This window comes from Aulonocara stuartgranti (assembly GCF_965226115.1).
Source record: "Aulonocara stuartgranti genome assembly, chromosome: 5".
Classification (NCBI taxonomy): domain Eukaryota; kingdom Metazoa; phylum Chordata; class Actinopteri; order Cichliformes; family Cichlidae; genus Aulonocara; species Aulonocara stuartgranti.
This window is the reverse complement of record NC_138943.1, coordinates 16,449,179-16,461,502: the sequence shown is the minus strand read 5'-3', so window position 1 is coordinate 16,461,502 and position 12,324 is coordinate 16,449,179. Positions and strand designations below refer to the sequence as shown.

Here is a 12,324-nt window from a genome sequence, read left to right as displayed (position 1 = left end):
TGTATTTACTAATGAGACTTTTCTCAGTCTCACAGTTTCTTTCTGTTCGTCTACAGCTGTGTTGTACAACAACATGCGATCAGAGTTGGTTTATTAAATTGTTGGTCCTTGCAGCGGTGCTGGAGCAAACTGGAATTTGATGTCGATCCAAAACGTAAAAGCCTGATGATTTACTGCTAATAACCATGCAGGGAGTGCGAGGCCTGTTTACTCATGTGCAGATGTCTTGATTACCGAGCCATTAGATGAATTGAGATAAGCTTTACCATGCTGCTCGTAGATCCTGAATATCCCCCCGTGCAAATAATCAGCGCTTGTCAGTGCAAGGTTAATACAATATTCTATAGAGGGCCTCGAAAGACAACAACACGGCAGTGCAGAAAAAAACTCGAAGAATGAAATGAGACACCCGCCTTAAAAACTGTGCTGAATCATGTCTGCAGCCTTGTGGGACCAATGGACTATGTCCCAGCACTGATAGCTTGACAGATGATACATTACCATCAGCTGCATACTCTATTGTTATGACAGCAGGAAAGATGCTATCATTGGAGCAATATCCACAATCTGATAAACACACACAGCATACTGTAACACAGAGTAAACACTAATTATAGTGACTTTTTCCTGCCATAAAAGCACACACAAATGCAGTTTTTGCTTCTCTTTACAAGTCACACTGGAATATTGGTGAAGTACTGTGCAGTTGCCACTAGATGTCTCACTCCATGCTTGTTTTTAGGCCACACACACACACACATGCACACGCACGGTCACATGCAGGGTGCACATGGTGTGTTTAATATGACCAGCCTAGCCACTCTCCACATGTGTCGCAGTCTCCTCTGGGAGGACAGGAATGCATCTGCCTCCCTCTGTCTGTCTAACACATTTCTGGGAAAATAGCCCAAATCTGAGGCTCAGGAGGAGGGATACACATACTCACACAAACAAATATACACCTGCGCGTCTGAGCAAAAATAACAATCATTTGTGCAAATATATTAATGCGCTCCAATTTTCATTTCATATTATTGAATTTAGAAAACATTGGTGTGATGCTGATTATCCCTACATGCTGGAAGAAATGCAGTAATAACGCTGGTAATGATAAAGATTTATGCAGCAGTTTTCTAAGCCCGGGTCCAAATAAAAAAGTGAGCATATCAGCAATCCATTAGCTCTAATGAGGGGAGAGTTAAACTTCTAGATCTGTCAGGTACTCAGAAGCAGTTTCAGCAAATACAGAAGGGTTTGCCTATTTGCTCTAGTAGTGTTTTGAATTTCTGTGTTGTGTTTTGCTGAGGGCAATAGGTGCCTTCTGGACGACGGAAAGCAATGAATAAAGGAAATGCAGCATGCACTATTGGAGCAGGAATTATGGTAAAATTCATAGAAGCATAAGCCACTTCTAGGTCGATAGCCCTTACTTCTAGGGAGAAGCTTGCTGATTAATTAAGCGTGAACTGTTCAAGGATTTTCTCAGATAGGATTGTTCTCCAGCAGCAGAGTGCTGTTAACATTAGAACTTCAAAATTTAGTTGGAAAATTAATTAACAGAATTTCCATTATCAGTTAATCAGTCAGCACAAACATACATTCACTGGCTTGAGTTTCTGCTGCCTTTTATGTTTTGTATTACTGTAAATGTAATACGCATATTTGTGCTTTATTTACTGTTAGGAAAGGAAAATAGCATTTTTCTACTTTAACTACCTAATTTCTAAATCAATTATGTCATAAATGATTTAAATATAATTAAATCAAGTCCAAGTCCAAGATAAGCATGTACTTTATATATAAAAGGGGGATGACGCTTTGATGTTGCCCATTGGTTTGTTGGCTATTATGATAGTGTTCACATATAATAATTATATGTAATTCAGGAATTGCATGCATTGAAAAACTGAGCACAGACTTCTTGAATTGGCTGTTGGTGCAATTAACCACAGGGGCTATGTGCAACCCATTAACCACACGCAAGTCATATTATTTGTCTGATAATGGCATTAAAATGCTCCTGAAGGCACCAACACCACAATCATGATAGAGCGGTCGAATTAGTCACCTAGCAGACTCTGTGAGTATCCACCTATCATTCAAAGTGGTCACGTCCCAAATTGAAAAGTATTAATACAAATCCATGAGTCATCAAAAGATTTATACCTGTAGATGTCATGAAAGGGCAAATTAGCTATAGAGAAAAAAGCAACGTCTTGTTGGGTATTTCAACAGTAACTCTGTGAGGACGGACCAATAACTATATAAAAGAAGAACATATTGTGGCATCATTCGCTAGCTGTGGACTTGAGTGTTAATTTTGGTATTTTGAAGCCAACAGTGACCTTACAAAGCTAGTTAGCTTGGTTACAAACTTATATAAGCAATAAGCCATCCAAAATGCGCCAAGAGCACACAAACTGTTAAGCACTCTAGGTTATTGATTCAAAGTAGTAGCAGACTAGCAGACTCCAGCCACAGCAATCTTTGTCAGGATATTTGTCAATCGGCAGGCCACACCTCTAACTCAATCATGGAGGTGGAGGAATCACAACACAGAGTTGTTACAAGGGGGGAAACTATCTTTGTACCAGGCTGTGAAGACACCATTAACGCTATAATACTGGTCTTTTTAACATAGGGATTGACTCCTTTTTGAAGTCAGCTACAAATGAGAGTTGGGCACATCTGGACCTTCAAACACATTCTCATCCCGCACGTAACATACCGACGCTATGTGACAAATTGTCAGTATGTTACGCTTTCGGAGGCTTGAGAGCCGGTTGGAATGAATGTAAATATGTTTTATATTGTGATCATGAATCGTTTTGGAAAACACTATCTGACAGGGTAAAGGTTATGGTTAAGGTTTGGGCCGGAACTGATGGCTGGAGCATATCTTACTGCCACAAGCGGCATTCTATTGGATTCGAATGCAAATGTGGTGCGTCTCATAAGGATGCAGAAGGGTACCTTTCACGTTACTATGAGATGTTACGCATTGGGAATGAGAATGCTCTGGGACCTTTGGTTGTCCCTGACCTGCCCAATGTCCATGGGAAATTAGGATTCAAATGCAAATAAGTATACCATGAAGTTTACTCCCCAAATGGCTTTCTATTTTGTGTGATTTGTGTGAAATCACAATATGACTTTGTAGCTTTTATTACGAATGGAACTGCTGTTTTTTTGGTTTTCAAATTAAAATCTACACATATGGGTTTGTGTTCAAGGATGCAGTTTCACTTGAAATGCATTTATGAGAAAGTTCGTTTGTCATCCCTAGAAGATATTAGGTCACATCAAAAAAAAGAAAATGGAGAATGTTGAGTTTTTAACAAGACATTTACTTCTAAGTATTGATTTACTGAAGTCAGAGGTAAACGTGTGTGCTCAGTTTCTGGAAAGCCGATGTTTTTAAGGGTTACAATTTGAATCATCAGTATGAGACCAAACATGCAGAGAAATACAGGAATCTGACTGATGCAGATCATGTACATTTGAACCTTTTTTTTTTCAAGGGATGGAGCAGTCAAGACCAGCTTTGTGATTTCTCACAAAATCACAAAAAACAGTAAGTCTAATGGGGTGTTTATCAAAGAGTGTTTGGTGGAGGGTGGAGGGTCTGTCACGCTAATATGCCCTGAGAAAAAGACAAAGAAACATTTGAGAAAGTGCACCTCTCCAGGCAATTCGTAACAAGACGGATGGAGGACACCGCGGGAAATATGGAGCTTCAGCTGAAAAACAAAGCAGACAATCTTGACTTTTTCTCTTTGGCTTTGGATGAGGACTGTGATCTCTGCAATACAGCCCAGTTACTCATCTTCGTACGTGGGATAATGAAAGTGTTTGAGATTATGGAGGAGCTGGCAGCAAAGCGTTCAATAAAAGGGACTAGGCATGGAGTGATTTGAGGTAAGTGCATGCTTGGATAAGCTGGGACTGAAATGGAACAAACTGGCAGATGTTACAACCAATGGCTGTCCAACTCTGACAGGGAAAATTTTGGGATTGTTGAAACAGATGCAAGATAGGGGACTGAAATAAATCCAGAACTGAAATGGATACACCAGGAGGTGTTGTATAAGTCAGTGCCAAAAATTAACTATATTGTTTATGTTGTAACTAAAACAGTTAGCAGTGAATTGCAGGTAGGTTGTTGCAATTTTGGAGGTTCTTTAGACTGAAAATGGTGACGTAGGCTACCACTGAGGAATAAACTAAATTAAATGTACAGCCTGGTGAAGGCTTACGCGGGAAAATGACAGATTCTTTCAAACTAACTGGAGAGCAACATTATTACTCACTTAGTTGCTTGCAATGAAGATGTTGGTTCTCCTTGGATCGACCTTCATGTGTGAACAAACTTTCTCATTGATGAAGTTCACCAAATCAAGATACAGATCCTTCCTCAGTCATAATCACATATCTGCTGTTCTTTGCATTTCTAACTCAGATATTGAGTCTAACTTTTATGCACTTGTACGAACCAGTACTACTATAAACTGGTACTCTAACCAGTACCAGTTTATAAAGAAATAAAATTAATTTTATGCAGAACTGAGTTCCTCTTATTGGTGTGGCCTTCCATAACAGTTTCAGTTTCTTATATGGCCCCTTGAGATTAATTCGCCACCCCTGACCTCATGTGTTGATTTCATTTTTCAGTGCTGGATGGAGACTACTCCAAGGGATTGGAGCCAGCCTCAAGTGGCCATTTGGGGAACTGCAGCTTTTGGTTTCACTTTTAAGCCCCAGACTTTGGTATTTACTCAGAATTAAGTTTCATTTGAAACATTTTTAAAAGGTAAGTTGACCTGTAACAAGGTGAAAACTGCAAAATCTGCATGTTCATGTAGAAACTAATTGAAATTACTGTGTATTGCGGGTTTGCATGAATGTGAAAGTAAGCCACTTATAGGTTAACCTAAACCATTCAGTAGAACTAACAACAAGTAAGTTATCTGCAGATAATAGATTCATCGATGTAATTATTGTGCTTTGCATGTGCTTTAGTTGCATATTTTGGTATACTGGGCACTGCAGACCTGCTCTGTCTATGAAATGCTGTTGTATGTTGTATTAATCAGTTTAAATTGCACTTCTAATAGATGCGTATCTGTTAATAGGTGAATAACCAAAACAGTTCTGACCCGACTAACAAGCATGCCATGAATCCTCTTAAAAGCCTAGAGTGATTGCAGCACATGCTTTTTCCATTCAAACCAATGCTCCAGCTGTAAAACCTGTGAAGGTTAGCTGTTGTCATGCATGGTGATGTGATGTATTACAGGCTTTCAGTCTTGGTACTGCCTCTCGCTGCAGGCCACCTATTTCCCCATGAATCCTCACTCGCTCTGTCTTGGGTTGTAAAATCTGCCCGTTTGAGTACAGCTGTGTGTGTTTGTGTCTGTCAGTGTGACTATGGCGAATAAGCTCCAGAATGTGTGTTATCTATTAATTCCTTCATTAAGCTCTTATCACCAGTTTTAATGCCAATTAAGATGCGCTTTAATGTGACGGCAGGGCGGGCAAGCGACTATGCACTTCTCACTCCACAGTGACAAGAGAAGAGGGGTAGACCACATTCAGACAGGACCACCCGCTTGCCTTATCAAACCACCAAAGGCACCACAGGCCTGTTAGTTTTGCCTCTTTAGTACTGACACTGTTTAATGTGCTCTGTATGGCAACACCTAGCACTTCAGTCACTGCCAACATATTGAAGGCCCATTTGATGTGGGCATCCCACCGTAGAGCAGATTGTAGTGGTTCCTGCTTGAGTTTTTTTTTTTTTTTTTTTTAACATAAACTCAACACATTTCATCTGATTTTTAAAATAGATTAAACTTTAGAAGCATTTGAATGGAGGGTTTCTGAGTTTCACCAGAAGACAGAACTGGGAGATGAGTTGAAAATTGTTGCGAAGAGGCAAAAATCACATGCTCCACTTCACAACGTAGGACATGTAGAAGTCAGAGCTTTCTCTGAATGTGAGCTGACACTGCTCTGCTATATGAACGCACAGGATAGAGACCACATTTAGATGGGTACGTAGCCACATACAGACAGGTGCCTTCTGTGTTCGTACCATATGGAACAAGGCAAAACTTTTGCAAACACAGCCAGGGTCACGATGAGCACTTTTCTGTGCATTATAATTAGGCAGCATTGACAGATCTGCAATATGCAGAGTAAGCAGATGGCTCATGGACAGTGAGAGGGAGAGGCAGGGGATGTTGTGCCACGACGGGCTACAGGTCTCGTGTTATAGCAGCTGGCTGTCAACTCTGGGATGTTGTATGTCAGCAAAACGAGTTTTTAAAAAGGAGACTGAAGAGTGATGGAGATTGAAAGAAAAGAGAATAATGGTGGATTGAGGATAAGGAGATCTAATATTGGATCATAAATGATATACTGCAACTTATGACTGTCACTATCAATACGGGGTTTTTGGCACTTTTTAAAGCGATCAATTATTTTGTCAGAATGATACTGAATCAGTCAGACTATTGTGTAATTCTAAATAAAGCCAATGTATGATTTGTATTTTCTGACAGTAAAAGATCAGAATAATATCTGGTATATTGAAACGTATGACAAATAGCATAAAATGCTTATACTTTCAGAAGCTGCAAGCAGCAAATTTTTTAGCAGTTTTGCTCAAAAATCTGATTATTTTATGGTTACAATAATTCAATTTTGTCTTTTGACTATTTTAGTATTTGGCTATTTGTTTGGGCAACAGACTTACAGTGGCCAAATGGAAGTGACTATAAGGCTGATTTTGACTGTAAAAAGTTTTTTTTTTCTTCAGACATAGAACCCAAAGATGTCAAATGCTAATTATAGTATATGTAAATAGTCATACAAGGTTATGGTCTAAATCAAGATAGCTAAAAATAGCTAAATAAGAATACAAATCTGAGCAGTCTGCAGAAACATTCAGTCAATACCAAAGGCAAACTGTCTTCAAACAGTGCTGCTATAGCCCTGGTGTACTACGCTGACACGAACCGCAAGTCTAAAATATACTGGACTGACCTTTCTATGAATGTCATAAACCAGAACTACAGCACTTCCTTTCGTGTGTTTCTTCATCTCCTCTCCCTGTGTGGCACTGATGTCTCTTTCCTCCCCTCTATTTTCACTCTCTATCCTTCTCAATCCCAGCTTTGATGTATGCATGAGGGAGGATTTCCTGAAGACCAAAGAGGCCATTACCCAGGGGCCATTAGGCCTCTAGTAGAGCATGTCAATGAGTGCTGAGTCTTGCTCTGTTTTCACATGCGACCACTTGCCTATGTGGGTGAGGCAGGGAAAGATTCTCCGGGGGAGATAAAATAAAATGTAGCTTTTAAATGCTCATATTTCTTGCAAATACATCTCTACTTGTAATATCGCAGCGCTGTTTGTGTGCCCTGCTGTAGAATTTAATATAGGGTTTGTTTACTGTACTGTTGCACGTGTTGAGGTTGGGTCATTAATTGGCGCTGTTGTTCTTTCATGCAGACTAAGAACGAGGGGAGTGAGTCATCATCATCAGGATGAAACGCTCTGACATTTGAGCACGAAAGTCCCAGAGTGCTTTGGAGCCCATCGTCTCTGGGTATGTTTGTATTTTACAGTAAGGTATACAGAGCACTGGGGCCTGAATCAGGGATTTCCCTTATTGATTTTTTCACAAAGCGGTTAGGTCGTGTAGGAAAACACTGTGTTATAGAGCCAAGCAAATAATATGGCATGGTGGGCTATATAAATATTTATGTAAAATAAATGTCTTGTTTGGAGGTTTTTTCCTGATCTTCTTAGTGGATAAAACTAAATAGGGGGATAAGCTGTGAGGTGAGCAGGGAGCGAAGTAAAAGAGACACAAAGGGAAAATAACCTTGATTACTGGAATCACTTTGCTGATCTTTTCAGTACATCCCCGTGGAAGACAAGGGCGCAGTGCCTTTTCTCTGCTATGGTTAAAAAAATACTCTCAAAGAGAGCATGTGGCAAATGAGTGACAGTATATCATGCTGTTTTTTTTTTTACAGGAAACACTTGAGAGGATCATTGAAGTTTTCTGAGAGCCTTGGGGCTCTCTCTCAAGGGCAACTGACTCTATCATCTGCACTGAATGCGATGCACAGTCATTGTCTAATCAGAAAAATAAAATCTTAGCATTCAGCATGCTGACTAGAGTCGGTTTTACAGAGGGTGAAGCCTCACATTTTCTGTCCAGCCCACCAGAACGTCAGCACAGAGGCCACAGAAAGAGACGGAGGAGGAGGTTAAGGGAGAGAGAACGATGGATAAGGTGGAGGAAAAGTGAGATAAGAGACCAGTGCATCTCTGTGTGTATGTGTGTGTACTTGTCTGGATGTGTGGAGCGTGCCTTTACTGGTGACTTCCCCTGAGGCCTGCAGACAGGGAAACAAGGAGTGATTAATTTTACTCTAACCTACTTGGCCTCTGTCTAGGAGAGCACTCCTCAGAAAGGAAGCTGGAGTCCAATACACAGCTACGAATCCTGCCTCCTTTTGCAACACTCACAAGGATCAACTCAAAATCTTACCAAGTATATTTGTCTTATTTCTAGTCAAAATTATCTCATTACACTTAAAATAAGACACAATCAGCTACAGGGCAACATTTCAGTAAGCTAAAGGAACTTGTTTCAAGACAGTGAATCTTGAAACTAGAGAAAAACTAGAGATTTTTTCACTTATTTTAAGCTAAAATATCTTGTATTAAGTGAAAAAATCTGCCAATGGAACAAGTGAAAAATCTCTAGTTTTTCTCTAGTTTCAAGATTCACTGTCTTGAAACAAGTTCCTTTAGCTTACTGAAATGTTGCCCTGTAGCTGATTGTGTCTTATTTTTAAGTGTAATGAGATAATTTTGACTAGAAATAAGACAAATATACTTGGTAAGATTTTGAGTTTTTGCAGTGTAACAGATTGGCAGGTCAATCACTTCAGACCAAAACGCACGGCCAATGGGAGACACCCTATGTAGCGGAGCCCCGCCTCTTGTCTACTTTTCTCACCCTCTGAAGGCTCAGCAAAGCTTGAGGCCATTGATCTGTGTGTTTTCACTGAGCAGATCCCTTAGCTGGCCTGATCGATCAGCTATAATAAAGAGTGGATTCTCTATAAGCGTTGCAGCGTGGTCAATGAGATCCAAGGCCCCAGGGTGACAATCACCTCTTTTATCTTCCTCTCTTCTGCCCACGAACGCCACTGCAAGTACGGGTGAATTAAATTACATTTGCATTTAAGGTGTGACATTGTTGAATATGACCCAGCCAACACGCAGTGTTACTTAAATTGGTTGCCAGTGTTATTTTGGTCCCCAAAGGTATGTGTACACACTGTTATTTTATTTGCATAGATTAAAAAAAAAGTCCAGCTCTGGACAGCTCTTTTATTGAGAGAAATCTACAAACTGTTCGCTCATTTAAAATTAGTTAATTTTTCCATGTCCTGGCCCTTTGAGTCAGGTGAATTGAGATACGTTGGCCTAATGTATGTTTGAGTGGACGGATTGAACCAGGGGTGTCAGTGAGTCAGCACAAACGTTTAGTGTGAGTCAGCCAACCTACCGGTATCTGGTTGCTGTTATTATTAATGCGACGATGGGGAGTATAATGGTGTAAATTAATGTGTGAGAGTAGCCATCAATTAAGGTTATTTTTCCCAGCGTGGGGAATAGTAATGTATCAAAACATGACCGTTTCCTGCCTCTCTGCTACACATTTGTTTGAATGAGAGGGAGATGTTCAATATGATTAAAAAAAACTATAGCTCTGGGAACTATAGAAGTGTATTTGTTTCCTCATTTCCTGAGAAACAGATGTTTGTTCTGACTGAATGATCCGTGACAACTATGTACATGAGCAGGGGACTGCTGCTGCTGTAGCTCTTCATCCCTGCCATCAGGTGGGTTTTTCCCCCTCCTGCTGAGGTCCATGCCCCGCAGTGTGTCCTTTCTACCAAAACAGCCCCGTCTTCTCTGTCAGGGAAGAGACAGAAATGCTGTGCAGCAACCCTGCCGACTGCTGTGCGGCTTTCTGTAGCAGAGCACCTGTGTGTCCCCTGCCGAATGACTGAGCCAAGGACAACACAGCTACAAGAACGACTGTCTCTCTGTGCCCAGCAAATGAGCTGAGAGATGCATGGCTCCCCCAGGAGCAGCCGAAGGGGACCGAGTGTCCCGAGCCTGCGCTTTTGACTGGCAGACAACTGGAAAAATCAGGAAAAAAACCCAAACCCGAAGCCCTGAGCACCTTAATCCCTAAACTCTGGGATTTTATAGTGTTGCTTGATCGCAGTAATGAGAATAAATATGAAGTGGCACACCTTAAGTCAGAAACTATACCATTTCTATATATTGTATGAATGTATCTGAAATATGGGTTTTGTTTAGGTGCAAATGTGCCCTCCAGTTATGGAAACAGGAAGATCAGAGAACAGAGCAGTGCAGGAAAAGGTAAAAAAGCAGGTACAGGTGTGCATGTGTGCACACATACAAAGACACAAGCACACACACGCACACAGCTGATAGAAGGAGATAGTCACTTCTCCAGGGGGGAACTTCATGCTGAATTACATTTACTCTGAGGTTTCTGTGCATCTCTCCTCCTTGTTTACCTTTAAAATGAACGCTATCTGACTTATATGTCCAGAGGAAAAGTTGCTCCACTCAAATATGACCTATTAAATAGCTTATGATAATGGGAGGTTGCTATTTATGAGAAACAAGGAGCCAGACCCTGCCTTTCTGTAAATTCAAAGCCCCTCGTTCCAAATAGCCGGTGAGAGCATGAAACACTATTGCTAGGTATCTAGGTGGCTAATTTTCCTTGCATCCATTTAAATGTTCATCCACTGGACGAGAGGTCTTAATGAGTAGAACAAATATAGTTTGGGAAGCAGCCCCAAGGCCACTGCTGCTGACTGTTTATACTCTAGTTAATATAACATGGCCCTCTGGTATTATGCTTCCAATTACCCCAAATGACACCTTGGTTTCTGATCATAATCTCGAGTCTGGTGAAAACATAAGAGTATGAACTGGACATGAGGAGGAGGAGGAGGTGGCCTGATGCGCGCCCCCGTCTGTTGCACAGAAGTAGGTTGTTTGAATGGAGGAAGGGCCGCCAGTGCCAACAGCTGAGTCAAGTGTCACAGATGGACGAGGCGATTACAGGAAGTTGAGCTACCAGGCTTACAAAAATAAAATCCTACAACTCTAAAGCTTAAATCTAGCCAGAGAGCTTCCTTTAAAAAAGCAGCTAATTTTCGAAGTTGGTGAAAAAAGCGCATCATATGTGGTCAAAAAATGCTCATATGATGTAAGACCGCTGAATTTCGGGTATTTTCTGATTAAAAAAAACACTTTTGGCAGGTTTTTGGTCTCTTTTCTGTTGGATACTGGCCTAAAGGCGTCACATTGTTTTATTTTGAAAGTCACAATGGGAAAATTGAAGCGGCACAGCGACCAGCTTCACCTTGTATGGTTGTTACATTGGAGACGTTGGGAGAGAAAAGGAGCAAATGTGCGCGGCGACGGAGAGGGAGGGAGGAAAGCGAGCGCGCAAATAGGCAGCCAGGCACATCGGCAGCCGCGGCAGAGCATCTTCCCGATCCTGATCTCCCGTGTCTTCAGCTGCCAATTCTTCGTGTGCGTCTCTGATTGAGATTTCACTGCCGGGCTGAAGTGTCCAGAAGCCTCCGCCAACCATCACCTCCCACTACACACTTTCTCCGGAGCTCGGTTATTCTTAGCTCAGCTGTGAGAGACTGTCCTTCCGGTCCTTCTCTTATTTATCTCAGTTTCTTGAATATTTAATGGAAAATGGCGATCTGCGCACAGTCGTACGGTGTCTTCTGCCTCTTGACAATCCAAACTGTACTTATCATATGCGTCTCCACGCCGACAGCCGGGACCCACCTCTTCCCACAGCACTACACGTAAGTACCCTGCACGGTTTTGGTGGGGAGGATAAACTGGGGGGGTGCGGAGTGCGGAACTAGGACAGGTGGCCCCAGACGAGCCTGCACATGAAGCGGCGCTTACCTTGGTGCGAGATGAGCCGCTGTCCCTGATGCTGACACGCAGACGCAGCTTCCGTCTCCGATGCTGCGTTATGAGTGTCATTCTCACACGGCTTGTGTTGTTGTTGTGGTGGTGTTGGTGGGCACTGGCATTAAAGCCCAAAGTCTTATTCCGCTAGTGACAGTCAACATGGAGTACGCACATGTGGCGAAAGAAAAAGGAGGTGGGGGGAGAAAACACAGTGCCAGCGATAGTTAAAAATACAAAAATATT

General features: G+C 41.6%; 1 protein-coding gene across 3 annotated transcripts in view; it reads left to right on the top strand.

The window, feature by feature from the left end:
• Nucleotides 1-11,449: 11,449 nt before the first annotated feature.
• The window catches only part of cacna2d2a (calcium channel, voltage-dependent, alpha 2/delta subunit 2a), a 179,509-nt gene continuing 178,634 nt past the window's right edge, over nucleotides 11,450-12,324 (top strand). For 2 of the 3 annotated variants that reach the window (XM_082534147.1, XM_082534145.1), the window contains exon 1: nucleotides 11,450-11,966. In XM_082534147.1, the coding sequence (XP_082390273.1) occupies nucleotides 11,851-11,966 (116 nt within the window). In that variant the 5' untranslated portion in view covers nucleotides 11,450-11,850. The remainder of the gene's footprint in view (nucleotides 11,967-12,324) is intronic. The other variant, XM_082534146.1, reaches the window with a different exon arrangement.